The sequence below is a fragment of the Scyliorhinus canicula genome, chromosome 12 (assembly GCF_902713615.1).
Source record: "Scyliorhinus canicula chromosome 12, sScyCan1.1, whole genome shotgun sequence".
Lineage (NCBI taxonomy): Eukaryota > Metazoa > Chordata > Chondrichthyes > Carcharhiniformes > Scyliorhinidae > Scyliorhinus > Scyliorhinus canicula.
Window position 1 is genome coordinate 112,829,444 of NC_052157.1, and position 20,426 is coordinate 112,849,869.

At 53.1% G+C, this 20,426-nt stretch overlaps 1 protein-coding gene across 3 annotated transcripts in view; it reads right to left on the minus strand.

The window, feature by feature from the left end:
* Positions 1-20,426, minus strand: part of clip2 (CAP-GLY domain containing linker protein 2) — a 197,633-nt gene that overhangs the window by 60,182 nt on the left and 117,025 nt on the right. For all 3 annotated transcript variants that reach the window (XM_038813783.1, XM_038813784.1, XM_038813782.1), the window contains exons 4-5: positions 6,285-6,409; positions 2,883-3,096 (exon numbers count right to left, since the gene is read on the minus strand). In XM_038813783.1, coding sequence (XP_038669711.1) covers positions 2,883-3,096; positions 6,285-6,409 — 339 coding nt within the window. The remainder of the gene's footprint in view (positions 1-2,882; positions 3,097-6,284; positions 6,410-20,426) is intronic.

Here is a 20,426-nt window from a genome sequence, read left to right on the forward strand (position 1 = left end):
GCCCCCTCACTGATTCACACTCCCCCCTCACCGATTCACACTCCACTCCCCCCTCACAGATTCACACTCCCCCCTCACCGATTCACACTCCACTCCCCCCTCACCGATTCACACTCCACTCCCCCCTCACCGATTCACACTACACTCCCCCTCAGCGATTCACACTTCACTGCCCCCTCCCCGATTCACTCCTCCCCCTCACCGATTCACACTCCACTCCCCTCTCACCGATTCACACTCCCACCCACTCACCGATTCACACTCCCACCCACTCACCGAATCACACTCCCACCCACTCACCGAATCACACTCCCACCCACTCACCAATTCACACTCCACTCCCCCCCCCACCGATTCACACTCCTACAACTCACCGATTCACACTCCACTCCCCCCTCACCGATTCACACTCCACCCTCACCGATTCATACTCTCCCCTCACCAATTCACACTCTCCCCTCACCGATTCACAGTCCACACCCCCCTCACCGATTCACACTCCCCCCTCACCGATTCACAGTCCACACCCCCCTCACCGATTCACACTCCCCCCCTCACCGATTCACACTCCCCCCTCACCGATTCACACTCCCCCCCCTCACCGATTCACACTCCCCCCCCTCACCGATTCACACTCCCACCCCCTCACCGATTCACACTCCTCCCCCTCCCACTAAGATTCACACCGTGCCCCCCTCAAAGATTCCCCCCCCTCCCTTACTCACCAATTCACATTTCACCCCCTCCCACACCGATTCACACTCTACCCCCCTCACTGAGTCACACATCGCCCCCCCTTCACCGATTCACTCCCCCTCACCGATTCATACTCCACTCCCCCTCACAGATTCACACTCCACTCCTCCCTCACAGATTCACACTCCCACCCACTCACCGATTCACACTCCCCCCTCACCGATTCATACTCCACTCCCCCCTCACAGATTCACACTCCACTCCCCCCTCACAGATTCACACTCCCACCCACTCACCGATTCACACTCCCCCCTCACCGATTCACACTCCACTCCCCTCTCACTGATTCACACTCCTCCCCCTCACTGATTCACACTCCACTCCCCCCTCACCGATTCACACTCCACTCCCCCCTCACAGATTCACACTCCACTCCCCCCCTCACCGATTCACACTTCACTCCCCCCTCACCGATTCACTCCCACCCTCTCACCGATTCACACGCCCCCCTCACCGATTGACACTCCACTCCCCTCTCACTGATTCACACTCCTCCCCCTCACTGATTCACACTCCACTCCCCCCCTCACCGATTCACACTCCACTCCCCCCTCACCGATTCACACTCCCACCCACTCACCGATTCACACTCCACTCTCCTCTCACCGATTCACACTACATTCCCCTCTCACTGATTCACACTCCACTCCCCCCCACACCGATTCACACTTCTACAACTCACCAATTCACACATTAGTCCCTCCTCACCGATTCACACTCTGGTCCCCTCTCACCGATTCACACATTCCCTCCCCCCTCACCAATTCACACTTCACTACCCCCTCACCGATTCGCACACTAGTCCCCTCTCACCAATTCACACTGCACTCCCTCCCCCCCCCACCGATTCACACTTCACTCCCCTCTCACTGATTCACACTCCACCCCCTCACAGATTCACACTCCTCCCCCACACTGATTCACACCCCCCCGATTCACACTCCAGTGCCCCCCACGCCGATTCACATTCCACTCCCCCCACACCGATTCACACGCCCCTTTCACCGATTCACACTCCACTCCCCCCTCACCGATTCACACTCCCCCACCCCCCCTCCACCAATTCTCACGCCACCCACTCCCCCCCATACCAATTCACAGTCCTCCCCCAACAGTGAAGGGTCAGGAGTGAAACGAGGCAGCGAGCAAATCGCATTCGTAATCCCCAGATTTTTTAATTGGTGTTTTCTTCTGTGTAAACTGCAATCATTAACCACGGTGGAAAAACACATTTACTGGTTGAAATATCTTTATGTTGCTCAGTGTAATGGATGGTCCTGTGCTTTGCTGCAGGCAGCCACTTTGGCTGGCAGTGAACTCATGGGTGTGCATGTCTGGTGAATGTAGCCCCTGCAGTTGCTGCAGACAGAGCTCATTAACACACCATACAAAATAGTGGCTGCAATTACAGCACAAGCCCTTGTAATTCATTGCAAGTGAATTGCTTCCGGACAGTTCTCAGGGATGTAATAAGACTGTTTCTATATAAATGCACAGCTACTCCCCCGGCCAAAGTAGTGTTGTAAAATCCCTACAGTGCAGAAGGAAGTCATAGTGCCCCGTCTACACTCAGCCTCTGAAAGAGCACCCGACAAAGGCCCACTCCCTTGCCCTATCCCCGTAGCCCCACCTAACCCGCACATCTTTGGACACTAAGGGGCAATTTAGCGTGGCCAATCTACTTAACCTGCACATCTTTGGACTGCGGAAGGAAACCGGAGCACCCGGAGGGAACCCACGTAGACACTGGGAGAAAGTGCAAACTCCACACGGACAGTCACCCAAAGGGGGAATTGAGCCCGGTCCCTGGCGCCGTGAGGCAACAGTGCTAACCACTGTGCCACCGTGCCATCCGTGTGGTGTGATGATAGCGATGGAGAGACAGCAGAGTACCCACCTCAGGGTGCGATAGAAGGTAGAGAAGGGTAAAGCTAGACATGAACAGACCATGGAAACATCTGGGCTAGTTTAATGTTTGTCAGATTAGTATATTCAATGAGTGCTCTCACATCGTTCAGAAAATACTGGCACCGGCACCTGTGTGGCACCAAGTACCCTCGAACTTCACTCAAGGCAAGACCAGCTTGCTCCAATTTTGGAGGAGATGGATGTAAACAGCTGCTTACCAGTCCTGTTCGGCTTGGTCTACCTCCTACAGATGATGCCACGGAGCTGACAGAGCTGATTGAGGAGCTGCTAGGGCTCTGCGTCAAGGCCGAGACCCCCATGGCCATCCGTTTACTCTTCTTGGTTTTGGCTGGAGTCGTGGACGGGAAGCCAATCCGCATCACCTTGTGAATGGGAGCAAAAAGGCCAAACTTGGGCGGGCACTGGAAGTATCTGTTGAGGCACAAAAACAAAACAAAAAGATCCGAAGAAACATTTCACAGCAGGGTGAGTAACATTTCCCCCATTTGAAAACCTGAAGCCAAATGGAGACCCAGCCTGAAATGAAGAGTCACAAATGAGAGAATCCTGATGCTTTGTCAGACTGGGACTCAGTGAAGTTACCCCAGAGAATTGCAGGCTTCACTGCCAAAGGGAGCCTGGGGAAAATCTCCTGCAGTTGCCCTTGGAGACTAGCAAGTTCCAAGCAGGAAATAAACTCGTTAGCTACAAAAGCGAGCATCATTTTCAGTTCTAGCTTTGAACGGCCAAACTGAAGGGAATGAGATGAGAGGAATGTTGGATTGTAGCAAAATTGAAATGTTTTCGAGATTAACCCTCAACTAAAGGTACCTGGGAGTTGGAACTCAAAAATGTGGACTGGGTACTCCAACGTGGAGATGATGGGACAAAGCCTTTCACCGAATTATATATCAAATACAGATTGCAGAAATTGATCCTTTGGCCCAACGAGTCGATGCCATTGTTTATGCAACAAATGAGCCTCCTCCCACTCTATCAGGATAGCCTAGTCTTTTCTCCTTTCCATATTTATATAACTTCCCCTTAAGAATGTCCGAAAGCATAAAATGTAGGGGGAAAAGGTTGTGATCCTATTAATAAGAGGGGCGTTATAAGATTATAAACTAGTTTCTCTGATTTGGCAGAGATTAATCACTCATTCATCTACCTAAGAGGTATGGGATATTTTTAAATTTAAACTCGCACATCCCAGCTTTAGTTGCACCTAAAGAATAAAAAGCAAGTGTGGGCATTGAGTGAGGATTTCAAGGATATGATGGGGGCCTCGTCCACCGAACCGGTGGGAGACCAAGGTGGCTTCTCTCCAAGAGCCCCAGCACAATTACCCAGCAATGAGGCACTTTCCTGGGCAGCAGATAAAGGGTTGCCGGAGAGGATAGGGGAAGGGGGGATTGGAAACAAGGTTGTGGCGGTGGCTTCCTCCCATTTCCCGATGACAGGTCCCTTCACTGGGTACAAATTGTCTGTGAACGAGGGACCATCCCCACAGTCGGCCGCAGGCAAATCCAGTTAGGTTCCCAGAGCACGGGCTCCCCACCGCCATTGTTGGGATACCAGCTGTGGTGGGAGGAGGCCGTCACCTGGTGTTTAACCATCATTAACATTTACAAGTAAACTTTCCAAACAACACACACATAAGGGACAGAGGGCGGAATTCTCCGCTCCCCACCCCGGGTGGGAGAATCGCGGGAGGGCCGGGCGACTCACGACACGACACGCCCCCCTGGCACCCCCCGCGATTCTCCCACCCCCCCCCCCCCCCGCTCGGATGAATCACTGCTCACCGTTTTTTATGCCGACCGGCGATTCTCTGGCCCGGATGGGCCGAGCGGCCTGACGTTCCCGACCGGTTCACAACGGCGGCAACCACACCTGGTCGCTGCCGTCGTGAACATGGGCGCCAAATGCTCACTTGTGGCTTGTGGGGGGCGGAGAGAGGAGTGAGCACCACAGCCGTGCTCGGGAGGGGACTGGCCCGCGATCGGTGCCCATCGATCATCGGGCCGGCGTCTCCAAGCGACGCACTCTTTCCTCTCCGCCGCCCTGCAAGATCAAGCCACCACGTCTTGCGGGGCAGCGGAGGGGAAGACGCCAACCTGCGTTAGGTGCAAGCGTCAAGGCCCGGCGGCCGAGAGTTACGGAGCGCCGCTTCTAGTCCCCTGGGTGGGGGTGAATAAGGTGCGAGGAGCGGCCTCCGAGGTCGTCGTGAAACTCGGCCGAGTTCACAACGACCTTCCCAATTCCGCGTGGGAACGGAGAATTCCGCCCAGAGTTTCTCAAGCAGGGTGCACATTGAGAATTCTGGTCTGGATCGGAATATATTCTGCAGGGTATTCCCCCTCACCCCCCAGCTAATTTTAAATGGGGGGGGGGGGAGTTTATGCCAATTCCCAAAATGTACTTGAAGTGGACAAATTGGGTACTCATGGGGCAGGTATGGTTGGATACAAAGTACATTTCCCCCTTTCACCCTGTCCCCCATCAGAAGTACGATGAGTAGATGTAACGTAAATCTCCCCATACGCTATCCCATGATTAGATGTGAAGTGTGTCGTCACTTATAACACCAGCTGGTCAGTAATTCATGATTCTGTGATTACACGTCATAGAACATAGAACATAGAACAGTACAGCACAGAACAGGCCCTTCGGCCCTCAATGTTGTGCCGAGCCATGATCACCCTACTCAAACCCACGTATCCACCCTATACCCGTAACCCAACCCCCCCCCCCCCCCTTAACCTTACTTTTATTAGGACACTACGGGCAATTTAGCATGGCCAATCCACCTAACCCGCACATCTTTGGACTGTGGGAGGAAACCGGAGCACCCGGAGGAAACCCACGCACACAGGGGGAGGACGTGCAGACTCCACACAGACAGTGACCCAGCCGGGAATCGAACCTGGGACCCTGGAGCTGTGAAGCATTTATGCTAACCACCATGCTACCCTGCTGCCCCAATCCCCGTCAATCCCCAAAATTAAAAATCAAGACCGGGAAAAGTGATACTGAATAAAGCAGGGGTGGGCAAACTACGGCCCGCGGGCCGCATGCGGCCCGCCAAAGGTCTTTATGCGGTCCACCAAGTCATTAAAAAAAAAAAAAATTTTTTTTTTTATATCTTTAAAAAATATATATATATTTTTTAAAATTTTTAATTATTTTTTTAAGGTTAATGGGGGGGGGGGCTGTTGGGTTACTTACTGGCATAGGGTGGATATGTTGACTTGAGTAGGGTGATCATTGCTCGGCACAACGTCGAGGGCCGATATGTTCTACATGAGGCACCCAGAATCATAATCAGGTGAAGTAATTATTTTACTTAATATACTATGCGGCCCTTTAAAATTGTGAATTTCTGAATGTGGCCCTTGCACGGAAAAGTTTGCCCACCCCTGGGATAAAGCATTGCCCCGATATCGGCTTGCCAAACAGACATTTAAAGATATGGCAATGGTCAGTTTACATGCACTAATCTCTATGCACATAACATTACCATGAGCAGTTTGGTGGAAGAGAGCGGGGTGGGGGAAGAGATGCAGAGGTACAAGCCACCCGACTGTGCGTGTTAAGGAGTTAATGAGAAAGTTTGTTACCTTGTACCAGCAACAGCTCCGTCATTTTTACCCAGCGGCTCATCCAGTTCAACTCCACACCACTCGCCCTTTGCAAAATCTGTCTCCCCGACATACTTCACCACACCAGTTTTAGTGCCACCCACCTGTAAAAACAATACAGATCGTGTAAATAAAAACCATCGCTGTATTCATGTGGTCTCATTTATCATGGCATCAATGCATTTGCTGGCTTACCAAATACCCCAATATGGCCTTGAAATCTGGGCTGGATATTACATCCCCGTGTGGGTCGGTGAGCTAGGGGTTGACAGATAGCTAGGGGGTGCGTGAAATTGAGCACTGTGCCACGACCTCAGTTCCCATAGCTTACCTGCCTGTCTCCATCACAATAGCCACCTTTTAATAGTCACTAAATAGTTACTTCTGCCACCGCTAGGATTTCACCCTAAACAGAGGAGGTCAGAGCCAAGTGCCCAGCCCAGCAGGTCTCACTGATTGAGCAGGTGGCCACCTTTATGGACCCCCTTTGCCTACAAGGCCTTCACGTCCCTGTGTTTTCTGCCCCACCTCCCCCTGCCCACTCTGGCACCCCCTCCCTCCCTCCCTCCCCCATCTTCCCCGCCTGGTTCTGTCAGCCAATCCCTGGCAAGACCTGGACTTTCATTAAAGTACATTAAATTGCTGCACCCTTTCTTTGGGACTGGCTGCAGTCGCAGCAATGGCCACAGCGCCCGGCGGCACTCTGGGACCAGACGGTCAGCAGTTTTCGAAGCCGGGAATTCCTCTTCAATGGAGCGGGAAGGTCCACCTCCAACTGGTCAGTGGCCTGACAGCCAGGAACTTATTGTGGAGTAAGCAGGAGAAGCGGCCCTGACTTTCACGTTGTGGGTGGGGCAGAGTGACTCGAGTGTATCTAGTGTATAAAATCTGGCGGTTGCGTACCATCGCTTTGTAATTTAAAGCTGCATTTACATAGTTGCTGTGATTTGGGGCTGGTTTAGCTGGGGCTGGTTTAGCTCACTGGGCTAAATCGCTGGATTTTAAAGCAGACCAAGCAGGCCAGCAGCACGGTTCGATTCCCGTACCAGCCTCCCCGGACAGGTGCCGGAATGTGGCGACTAGGGGCTTTTCACAGTAACTTCATTGAAACCTACTCGTGACAATAAGCGATTTTCATTTTTTTTCATTTTCATTTGGTTTCTACTGGTCAGTGAACTCTGCCGACTGGTCCTCGCTTGAGTCAGGATCTCGGCAACGGGGCACCTTCTGAGGGAGTCGGTCTCAAGAGATCTTGGTTTAGTTTGACACAGGTGGCAGCATTTCTGTTATGACATGCTCAGCCAGGTTTACCGGGGTGGGTGGGTGGGTGGGAGAGAGAGAGAGACCTCCCAGGAACTTTGTAAAAAGAATTTGGAGTTGACTTAAAAAGGTTGAGTGTGTGGCCATGTGTGTTTGTAATAGGGTTGCCAATCCTCCAGGACTGGTCTGGAGTCTCCGGGAATTGAAGATCAATCCCCGGGACACAGCTGTGTGACACCCTGGAGAAAAATCATCGGGATATTAAGGAGGATTTTTTTTTTTGTCGTATTGTTTAAACCTTTCCCTTTACTAGATTGTCATCACCCCGAACGTGGACTACAGGGTAACCATTGCCGATCTCCCCATGGAGTATGAGCTTCCCAGCTAGGGGGTGGAGGCCTCCCAGCTGGAGCTGGTTAATGATGTCACATAAAAGCCGGCCCAAGCAGGGCCCGGAGCTATTGGTTGTCCCAACACGGACCGGATTGGGAGATGGTGACTGCCACGGGCAGAGTATTGTACGTAGTTCAATAAATCCTTGTTCCACTACCGCTGGCTTCCTCAAGGTATTATACACAAATATTGAAAATGAGGGGGGGGGGGGGGGGCAGAGGTTGTTTGGCTGACAGCTAAGCATCATCCAATTGGTCTTTCCAACTGGTGTTCTTTCTGCTTTCCAATTGGTGTTCAAAGGCCGTAGGTCACCAGGATGGGATGTGTTGGCCGAATAGTGGCTGGTGTGTAGGAGAATGTCATGGGATGCAACCTCCAGGAATACATTTAATCACAGTTGGAAGCTCCAAAAACATGACCGAATGTAATAGTTGGGATGGGATCTCAGAACAGGTTATTGTTTACTGGCGTTTTTCTACTTTTTCCACTTTCAAGCCATCTTTCCAACACAAAGTCTGTTGCATTCCCCCCCCCCGACTCCCACAGTCCTGCCGCCGGCTAGCAGCAGCAAACAGTGACTGCAGCAGATGCTCCTGTTAGGTTATTACGAACTAACGAAACAAGGACAGCGAATCGTTAGCAGGTCAACAGACGCATTTAGAGCTCTCTTCAAGTTCCATCCTTGCCACGGCGATCAAAGGCTGAATTCTCAACAAGGTTACAAGTTTGAACCCACCCCCCCCCCCCCTGCCAACGACGCAATACATTGTACTCTCTCCCCACCTGCACTCCCGGATCCTCCGACATTCCAAAAATTGCCACCTCAGAAGTCCGAACTACCCTTACCCCCAAAATCTTTGACATCACACCCGCAAATCTGATCCAAAACCTCCTCAAACCCGGACTCAGCCAAAACATATGGGCATGGTTCACCATCCCCCTGCCCACTCCTCTCCTCCACCCCTGAAAAGAACCAACTCATCCTGGACACGGTCATGTGGACCCTGTATACCATTTTAAACTTGCACATGACGAGGATGCATTAACCCTCCACAAAGCCTCACTCTATACACCAGCCCCCAGCGACCCCCCAGCTCCTTACTAACACAGTAGGAAAATATTCTTAACATCGCACAAGACAAATGAGTTACAGTTACTCCTTAAACAATGCTAATCAATGCAGAGGCACAACAACACTTAACTGCTATCTTTATTTGGCTCAAACAACAGGAAAAACCATCTCAGCTCTTAATCCACTTTAAATACCATTAACACTCAGGAATACTGATTTTACAGAGATGTCTGGATACTCTAGTTTGAGAAAGAAAGATATTTTGACACTGTTTTAAAGAAAAGATCGGACTCCTGTCAGAACCATGCAGAAACTCTGGCTATATTTCTTCAGAGGCTGCTTTAGCTGGTTTCTTCACCTTTCCAACCACACTGTTAACCGGTCTGTAGACATATCTTTTAACTGAACTGCAGTGAGAGCAAAATCTTGACTTCTGCTCAGAGCTTCATTGAAAACTCAACTGGTTTGCTTTTCTGCAAAATGCCTCATACCATATCTCCATCCAGTAACTTCATCATCTTACCAAGCTAAAATCTAATTATCTCCACAGGGAACCCCCCCCCCCCTTAATCCAAACAAATCTGCATCGGCCCAAGCTTTTTACAATGCCCTAATTGCACTCATGGTTGGCTCCCACCCTTTCAAACCACGATTCTTTTAAAACATGACTACAGCAGTCACACACACACTAATTCAAACTTTTAACCCTTACTGCACCAAATACATATTATACCAAGGCCGGGATTCTCCGAGCCCGCACTGGGTCAGAGAATCGGCGGTGACGAGGAAAATTCCCGTCACGCCGCTCCAATGCCGGTACGCGGTTCTCCGGCAACCGAAGAATCAGCGCCAGTCGCTCCTGTGCAGTCAACACGGCGCTGGTCGGGGGCCGCTGAAAGAGGCCCCCACGGCAATTCTCCGCGGTCGAATTCCCGCCGGCGTGGTTCCAACCTGGTACCACCCAGTGGGAGCTCGAGCCCGCGGCCGCTGTGGCCGTCCTGGTAGGGAGTGGGGGGGGGGGGGGGGGGGTCAGACTCTAGGCGGGGCCTCCATGACTCCAGGCCTGCAATCGGGGGCTACCGATCGGTGGGCGCCCGCGATCTGGAGGGGGCCTACCTCCTTCCGTGTGGGCCCGCTGTAGGGCTCCGCCATGTTGCGTGATGGCGGCGCGGAAACGGCTACCATGCGCTTGCGCCGGCACAGAAACTGCCACCACGCGCATGCGTTGGCACGGAAACGGCCACCACACGGACGCTATGGCGCGGAAACGGCCGCTGCGTGCATGCGCGGACCCGCGCTGGCGGTGCAGGGCCTCGTATCGGCGCCGGAGCTGCGTGGAGCAACGCGGCGCCGTGCTGGCCCCCGACGGCCACTGAATCACTGGGCCAGGAGGCCCTTTGACGCCAGCTTGAAACACTCCGGTGTTTTACGCTGGCATCAACACTTAGCCAGGATTTCGGAGAATGCCGGCACATATATCTGAAATCCCTACATTCATCATGAATCTGAGCTAATGCTGTCTTTCAGTCTCGCCTGGCTCATTGGGCACATTTCCCAAATTTTCACCAAGGCAGGTAGAGGCAGGCCTGATGGTAATTCAATCATCAAGCTGTGTGCTGGCGGCTGGCAGAAGCCAGCTATTTACTCTGATCTCCAGGAAGGGAGAGGTTAGTAGCATTGGAAACTTCAATAATATATAGGAAAAAATAAAGAATGAGTCCCTCTACAAATGGTAAGGTAATGGGTTCTGGGTAAAGTCATAATTGCTTTATGCTTTTGGAGTTGGGATAGCTTGATCTTGGTTTCAGACAATGCTCGGCACAACATCGAGGGCCGAAGGGCCTGTTCTGTGCTGTACTGTTCTATGTTCTTTTTTAAGTCCAGAAGGTCAGGGGTCATGAGCATGAAACAGGAACAGCAACAGCCGAGTTGTGTTTGATAAGCTCTCTTGGGGTGTATGTGTGCTGCCACTGGAGGGGAGTCGGTGAAGAATTGGCACAAGCCATCTCGGTAAGGAAAGCATGTAAATAGTCACTCCCTCACCCAATAGGGATAATTCACCATGAACCCAAACAAAGCGAGTCAGGTGAAGGATGTGGAACCATCGGCGTTTTTCAAATGCCAAATGTCACATTTTGCTTTGCCGATGTTTTTGCCAATTGGACCTGGCCCTCCATCAGCTACAAGAGCTAAAAGTCCTTCTCCTCACTCTGGCAAAGTCTCCCATTTCATTTTCCTGTTTTTCTGCACGTCAATGGCCAACTTGCAAAGGAGGGATTGCGAAGACCACCTGGAGGCCTTGGGTGAAGCAGGGCTAGAGGCCGAGGGATAACTGGGCCAGGCTGCACAGAGATAATTCAGTCCCCATTTCAAAGCAATATTCTTATATTTTCGTGATAGAGGATACATTAGCCTGGTGCGTATGGCACAGGACTAGGAACAGGGAGGTTGTTCATTCAAAATCCAGCCATGGGCAAATTGTAAAATTGAATTGAATAAAGCTATTAATTTGTAGATTAACAGGAAGTGACTGGGATGATGACCAGGAAATTATTGTTGTGAGAATACCTAGGGCAGCATGTGGCACAGTGGTTATCACTGTTGCCTCATGGCACCGAAGACCCGGGTTCGAATCCTTGCCTTCAAACCCTTCAGATCAAAATATATGCTCAGCTGCCGGACGTGTGAGCAGGAAAAACAGGGAAAGCAATACAATGGTCGGAATTCTTCAGTCGCCGGGGTTCCCGCTGGCAGCACCCACCCCCGCCCATGGGTTTCCCGGTGCCATGCGATGGCTTCACCGGGAAATCCCACTGACAAGTGGCAGGAGTACCAAATCGCGTGGCCAGCGAATGGCGCACCGCCCAGATATACGCAGCTGGGCGACCGAAGAATCCAATGTGGGAAATAAAAACAAAGGAAAACTATTGACATGAAAAATCTCTCTGAAAAAATTTAAGGCCTGATAAAATAAAGCTCTGAAGCTTTAAGAATTAATGTTAGGTGTGAGAGGTTAATTGTAAACCATTCAATCAAATCAAGTCATTAAAAGGGTACTTGTGCCTGAAATGACAAGACTTAACTGCCTTTGGGGAGGTTAATACACAATAAATGGGTAAGTACAGCTCCTAAAACAAATAGGGAGGTTGAGGGCTAGATTGTAGTTTTTGTGAAGCTAACAGTGATGGGGCGCAACTTGGACAGAAGCTTCTGGATAATCACATTTAGCAGCTCTTCTGCTCTACTTCTGATGTTGATGTACCTACTTACCGATAAATACTGACCAGCACTATTAACCGTACTGTTATTTTGACAGCAAATTCGGGCCCTGTGATTCACTCAATACTGTCAGAATAATCAACAGCAAATACTCTCGACAGGGGTGCCCGCATCCCAAGAGGAAAAAAATCTTGGGCAGTATTCTCCCCCCCACCCCACGCCAAGTGGGAGAATTGCCGGGGCGCCGCGTAAATCGCGCCACGCCACCCCGACCCCCGCATGCGATTCTCCCCCCCCGGAAACCAGCTCCACGCGAATCGCTCTGGGCGGCTCGGAGAATCGCCGCAAACGGTGAGCAGCAATTCTCTGGCCCGGATAGGCCGAGCGACCGCTCCGACACGACAGGGTCCCGCCAGCGCCGTCCACCCTTGGTCGCTGCTGGCGGGAGCTCTGCGGGAACGCTCGGGTGGGGGGCAGTCTGTGGGGGTGGAGGGGGGCTCCTTCACCGGGGGGGTGGGGGCCTCCGAAGGGGCCTGGCCCACGATCGGGGCCCACCGATCGGTGGGCCAGCCTCTCCCCCTCCCGGGCCTACATTTCACCGCGGCCGGCCCCTGAACACCCACGCCATATTGCGTCGGGGCCGGCGCGCGCAAGAAGTTCCCCGCGCATGCACAGGATGGCGCGGCCCAACTGCGCATGCGCAGGATTGAACTGCACCAACTGCGTATGCGCGAGTTGGCACGGTGCCCATTTGGCACCGCGTAGGGATGCTGGAGTGGCGTGAACCACTCCAGCGCCATGCTGGCCCCCAATAGTTCATACCCAGGCTCTGTTTGCGCCGTCGCATTTTACGACGGCGTTCACGACGACGCGGGCACTTGGTCCGCGGAGCGGAGAATCGCCCCCATTGTGTCCACATTTACAATGGAAACTGCCTATGTAAACGGTTCAAACTGTAATTAATAATAATAACAATAATAATCTTTATTAGTGTCACAAGTAGGCTTACATTAACACTGCAATGAAGTTGCTGTGAAAAGCCCCTAGTCGCTACACTACGGCACCTGTTCGGGTACACAGAGGGAGAATTCAGAATGTCCAATTCACCTAACAAGCACGTCTTTCGGGACTTGTGGGAGGAAACCAGAGCACCCGGAGGAAACCCACACAGACACGGGGAGAATATGCAGATTCCACACAGACAGTGACCCGAGCCGGGAATCGAACCTTGGTCCCTGGAGCTGTGAAGTGCACCCTCCCACCAGTGATGGTGCTGCAGCAGGTTTACTGGAGTGGCAGTGGAGGGTGTTAGAATGCTTTGAACAGAGTTCTCTGCACCGAATACGGCGGCTCTGCTATCGCGTGTTTTCCGAAAACACATTCGGTAATGTGGCCGGCTCTCCACTTCGTCCTCGTGGGAGGTATCCCGTAGGTCCTGAGTGCTTGGACCGGCTGCGGAATTGCCTCTGGGGCTGCCCTTTCGGAGGTAATCTGGCCTGACCAGCATTGCCCAGTGATGAAATGGGAGTTCAAAATGGAGGGCAGGCCAAACTATGGATGGCATAGTCCTTGGATCCCTGCAGCTCTGTGTGCTCACAGGACAGTGGCACGTCCTGTTTTAAAGATAAGGTGGGTTGTGCCAACAACATCATCCGAGTGGTCGTGTTGTTTATTCCGCAAACCAACCTATCCCTCGACATTTTGGAGGGGACGGCAAATTAGCAATATTCTGTCAGACGCCTCAGGTGCGTCAAGAAGTGAGTGGCCAATTCACCTGGAGACTGCCCGCCATGTTAAACGTATGCCACTACATGATAACAGAAGGTTAGGGTCACAAACTTCAGCTACCAACGCAACCAGCTTGTCAAATGGTTTGGAGTCTGGTGTAGCCGGGTAAGTAAGACTCTTTATAATTCTAAAAGTCGGGGCCCACAGGATATCAGGAGGATGACCTTCTGAGCCCCTGCCCCAGAAATACCATTGGCCTGGAAGTAGTACCTCATGCTTTCAGCATACTGGCTCCAGTCTTCCAGGCCTGTATCAAAGGCTTCCAGCTTATTGAAAAGTGGCACCTTGAACGTTTATGTCCACACGTTACGGGATAGTAATCGTCCGGTGTGGCTGGGCAGTCCCACAAGTGAGTCTCCTTTATTCGCGTCGCCAATTTAATGACCGAAGAAGCAAGCGGTAGTGGAACAATCATTTACTGAACGATGTATAATACTCTTCCCGCAACAGTCACTCTGTCCCAATCCAGTCCTTGTTGGGACAACCAACAGCTCCAGGCCCTATTTGGGCCGGCTTTATATGTAGGTCTAACAAGCTCCAGCTGGGTGGTCTTCGCATTCTACCTGGGAATCTCATATTCCACATGTCCGACGGGGAGATCGACAATAGTTTTCCCGTGAGGGTTAATACAGTTTGTCACTTACGTAAATTGATGATTTTAAAAAACAGCAGATCCTTCATTTTACAGAGAGCTAAGCCACAGAGATCAGTTAAGGCAACAATTCATCTAATTTACGAGGGATACAATCTGACTGGAACTACTTAGCAGCCAAATATTATCAGAAAGATGAACCCACCAGTCATGCTTTTACACCCAGCACCAAATAGCACTGGCAGTAAATGCTCGCTCTCCCGCTCCCTCTGTTCATGATGGAAAGAAGAGGACTCCTTCCGTCCCTCACGCCAATGATTGAACTAACCCATTTATTCATTCCCCTTTCTATGAATGACCGAATCATTTGACACCGACTGCCACTCGCAGCAAACATTCAGGGCTAAATAAACAATGCTAGAAAACAAAGTTTCAGCAAATTATGGCCCAAATTATGTCCCTTCCAAGACTAGATCAAAGCGAATAACAAAAGCTGTCAAAAGTTCTGGGATGCTACTAAGTATGTTTAAAAATAAAATCTCTGACAGCCGGTTGCGGTGATGCGGAGCTAAGTCGCACGTTCGACAGCTCCCGCTATTAAAGGACTTTCGGGCCTATTTTAGGGCCCCAAACGGCGCTGTTTCAACGATTCCCAGTGGGGGAAGGTGTTTGGAGGAACATTCCCCGAAATTTATGGTGCGTACCCGGAGTGGGGCAAAGGAAAAGGCTGCAGCAGCTCCCCAGGAAAAGCAGGGGAAGGAGGACAAAATGGCGGCCGGCAGAGCACCCGAGGACTGGTGGTAGTGGGCGCAGGAGCAGCAAACTGCTCTTCTGCGCTGTTTTGTAGAGCTGAAGGCTGAGTTGCTGGACTCCCTGAATGCGACTACCAACAAGCTGCTTGAGACCCAGACAGCCCAGGGGGCGGCCATTCGGGAGTTGCAGCAGCAGGCCGCTGAGCGGGAGGAGGAGGCCGTGGTCCTCGTGGGGAAAGTGGAGTTGCACGAAGCACTTCACAAAAAGTGGCAAGACCGCTTGGAGGAGCTGGACGTTCGCACGAGGTAAGAATTTGAGGATCCTGGGCCTGGTGGAGTGGCTGGACGGGTCGGATCTTCCGTCTTATGTAACCACGATGCTGAGCTCTTTGATGGGAGCGGGGTCCTTCCATTTGCCCCTGGAGCTTGAGGGAGCCCAGAGAGTGCTGGCCAGGAGGCCCAAGACGAATGAACCCCCGCGGGCGGTGCTGGTGCGGTTCCATCGGTTTAGTGACCTGGAGTGTGTGCTGCGCTGGGCCAAGAAAGAGAGGAGCAGCAAGTGGGAGAATTCGGTAGTGCGAATCTACCAGGACTGGAGTGCGGAGGTGGCTAAGCGGCGGGCCGGGTTTAACCGGACGAAGGCGGTGCTGCATGCCAAGCAGGTCAAATTTGGAATGCTGCAGCCTGCGCGTCTGTGGGTGACATACAAGGACCGGCACCACTTCTTCGAGTCCCTGGAGGAGGCGTGGGCCTTTGTACAGGCGGAGAAGCTGGACTGGAACTAGGGTCTGGGGGCTGCGGGGTCCGGTGCACTATGGTCGTTGCTGTTTCTGCTGTTGCTGTTTTAGTAATTTTGACATGTGTTTTCTATGCTGGTTTTTTGCTCTGTTTCCGGGTGGGTCTGTTGGGTATGTTTTTGTGTTATGTGGGGAATTTTGGGGGTTTGGTTTTTATTTTCTCTTCTGTACGGGGCTGGGGGATGGGGTGGAGCTGGAATTTGGGGTGCTGCGTCAGAAGGGTGGGGTGTGGCAGTGTGAAAGCGCGGGCTTTCCTCTGGTTTCCCACGCTGCGGGGCAGGGGGGCCGGAGCTGGCAGTGGGGGCGTGGCCTCTACTGTATTTTTCCCGCGCTGAAGCGGTGCCAAGTAGGTGTGGCAGGAGGGGAGCAGTCGATGAGCTATGGCTAGTCGGCGGGGGAGGGGGGCGGGGTGCCCTTTGATCCGGCTGATCACCTGCAACGTGAGGGGGCTGAATGGGCCGGTTAAGAGGGCTCGGGTATTTTCTCATTTGAAGGGGATGAACGCGGACGTGGCTATGCTCCAGGAGACCCACTTGAAGGTGGCGGACCATGTTCGTCTGAGGAAGGGGTGGGTGGGGCAGGTTTTCCACTCAGGATTAGACGCGAAGAACCGGGGGGTGGCGATTCTGGTGGGGAAGAGGGTGGCGTTCGAGGCGTCTGAGGTGGTGGCGGACAAGGAGGGGCAGATATATTATGGTGAAGGGTAGGCTGCAGGGAGAGAAGGTGGTGCTCGTTTATGTTTATGCCCCGAATTGGGATGATGCTAGCTTTATGAGGTGCATTTTGGGCCGCATTCCGGACCTGGAGGCAGGGGGCCTGATCATGGGGGGAGACTTTAACACGGTGCTAGATCCCCCACTGGACCGGTCCAGTTCAAGGACGGGTAGGAGGCCGGCGGCGGGCAAGGTGCTGAGGGGGTTTATGGACCAGATGGGAGGGGTGGATCCCTGGAGGTTTGGGAGGCCGAGGGCGCGGGAGTATTCCTTTTTCTCCCATGTGTATAGGGTTTACTCCCGAATATATTTTTTCATCCTGAGCAGGGGATTGATTCCGAAGGTGCAGGATGCCGAGTATTCAGCCATAGCAATTTCAGACCATGCTCCGCACTGGGTCGATCTGGAGATGGGGGAGGCGCGGGACCAGCGCCCGCTCTGGCGCCTGGATGTGGGATGCTGGCTGATGAGGAGGTGTGTAGGAGGGTCTGGGGAAGTATTGAGGGGTATCTTGAGATCAACAACACGGGGGAGGTCCGGGTGGGGATGGTCTGGGAGGCTCTGAAAGCAGTGATCTGGGGGGAGCTGATTTCCATCCGGGCCCATAGGGAGAAGAGGGAGAGGGAGAGACTGGTGGGGGAGCTCCTGGACGTGGATAGGAGGTACGCGGAGGCCCCGGAGGAGGGGTTGCTGGGGGAGCGGGCGTAGTCTGCAGGCCAAGTTCGACTTGTTGACCACCAGAAAGGCAGAGACACAGTGGAGGAGGGCACAAGGCGCGTATATGAGTATGGGGAGAAGGCGAGCAGGATGTTGGCACATCAGCTCCGCAGGCGAAATGCGGCTAGGGAAATTGGTGGAGTGATTCAGGCTACGCTTCCCAAAGGTGCAGGAGGAGCTAGTAGAGGGGCTGGGGGCGCCGATAGAGTTGGAGGAGCTAGTCAGGGGGATTGGTCAAATGCAGTCAGGTAAGGCGCCGGGGCCGGATGGGTTCCCGGTGGAATTTTATAAAAAGTATGCGGATCTGGTGGGCCCCCTGTTGGTGCGAGCCTTCGGCTTTGCCCCCGCCGATGTCAAGGGGGCTGATCTCTCTGATCCTGAAGCGGGATAAGGACCCCTTGCAGTGTGGATCATACAGGCCTATCTCGCTCCTCAATGTTGACGCTAAGTTGCTGGCGAAGATCCTGGCCACCAGGATAGAGGACTGTGTGCCAGGGGTGATACACGAGGATCAGACAGGATTTGTCAAGGAAAGACAGCTTAACACGAATGTGCGGAGATTGTTAAGTGTTATTATAATGCCGGCAGTGGAGGGGGAGGCGGAGATAGTGGTGGCGCTGGATGCGGAAAAAACGTTTGATAGAGTTGAGTGGGGGTACCTGTGGGAGGTGCTGGAGTGGTTCGGATTCGGGGAGGGGTTCATCAAATGGGTGAGGTTGCTCTATGAGGCCCCGATGGCGAGTGTGGTTACCAATGGAAGGAGATCAGAGTACTTCAGGCTCTACCGTGGGACCAGACAGGGGTGCCCCCTGTCCCCCTTGCTCTTTGCACTGGCGATTGAACCTTTGGCTATGGCGTTGAGGGAGTCAGGGAGATGGAGGGGTCTGGTGCGGGGTGGGGAAGAACATAGGGTATCGCTGTATGCGGACGACCTGCTGTTGTATGTAGCGGACCCAGAGGGGGGAATGTCGGGGGTGATGGAGCTGTTGGCTGGGTTTGGGAGCTTCTCGGGCTATAAGTTAAATCTGGGTAAGAGTGAGGTATTTGTAGTACACCCGGGTGATCAGGAGGAGGGAATTGGGAGGCTCCCGTTTAAGAGGGCAGTGAAGAGTTTCAGATACCTGGGGGTGCAGGTGGCCAGGAGTTGGGGGACTCTCCATCAGCTTAATTTTACCAGGCTTGTGGAGCAGATGGAGGAATTCAAAAGGTGGGACATGGTGCCGCTATCGCTGGCGGGTAGAGCGCAGTCTGTCAAAATGACGGTTCTCCCGAGGTTCTTGTTCCTTTTTCAGTGTTTGCCCATCTTTATCCCTAGGGCCATTTTTAGGAGGGTGACTAGCAGCATCATGAGCTTTGTTTGGGCGCATGGGAACCCGAGGGTGAAGAGGGTCTTCTTGGAGCGGGGTAGAGATGGTGGGGGGCTGGCGTTACCCAATCTCTCGGGGTATTATTGGGCGGCCAACGTGTCGATGGTGCGCAAGTGGGTGATGGGGGGGGAGGGGGCAGCATCGAAACGGTTGGAGATGGCGTCCTGTGGAGGCACAAGCCTGGGGACCCTGGTAACGGCACCGTGGCTGCTTCCTCCTAGGAGGTATACCACGAGTCCAGTGGTGGCGGCTACCCTCAAGATTTAGGGGCAGTGGAGGCGACATAGGGGGGAAGTGGGGGGCTCGATGGAGGCTCCGTTAAGGGGGAACCATCGGTTCGTCCCGGGGAACATTGATTGGGGGTTCCAGGGTTGGCACAGAGCGGACATCAGACAGCTGAGGGACCTGTTCATTGATGGGAGGTTTGCGAGCCTGGGGGAGTTGGAGGAGAAATTTGGGCTCCCCTCGGGGAACATGTTCAGGTATCTGCAGGTAAAGGCATTTGCTAGGCGGCAGGTGGAGGGATTCCCTTTGCTTCCCGCGAGGGGGGTGAGTGACAGGGTGCTTTCGGGGGTCTGGGTCGGGGATGGGAAGATATCTGATATCTACAAGGTAATGCAGGAAGTGGAGGAGGTGTCAGTAGAGGAGCTAAAGGCTAAGTGGGAAGGGGAACTGGGGGAACAGATCGAAGATGGGACATGAGCTGATGCCCTGGAGAGGGTTAACTCTTCCTCCTCATGTGCGCGGCTTAGCCTCATCCAATTCAAGGTGCTGCACCGGGCCCACATGTCCGGGTCTAGGATGAGTAGGTTCTTTGGGGGCGAAGACAGGTGTGTCAGGTGCTCGGGGAGTCCAGCGAACCATGCCCGTTCTGGGCATGCCCGACACTGGAGGAGTTCTGGAAGGGGGTGGCGAGGGCGGTGTCGAGGGTGGTAGGATCCAGGGTCAAGCGAGGCTGGGGACTCGCGATTTTTGGGGTTGGGGTGGAGCCGTGAGTACAGGAGGCGAAAGAGGCCGGTGTGCTGGCCTTTGTGTCCCTAGTAGCCCGGCGGAGGATCTTGCTACAATGGAAGGATGCGAGACCCCCAAGCGTGGAGACCTGGATCAATGACATGGCGGGTTTCATTAAGCTGGAGAAGGTCAAATTTGCCCTGAGAGGATCGGTACAAGGGTTCTTTAGGCGGTGGCAACCTTTCCTCGACTTTCTGGCTCAGCGATAGGGTACTGGGTCACCAGCAGCAGCAACCCGGGGGGGTAAAAGGTGGGTGGGGGGGGGGGGGGCGTTGACTGTGTTTACTTATTTAATTTTAATTCATTTTTAAGTTCTCTTGTTGTTTACTGGGTTTGGGGGGGTGGGGGGGGGGGGGGGGGGGGTGAGATACATGCGTTGATACGGACTTGGGGGTGTTACAGTTATTATGGTGTTTTATTGTTGCTTTTCATTGTTCGTT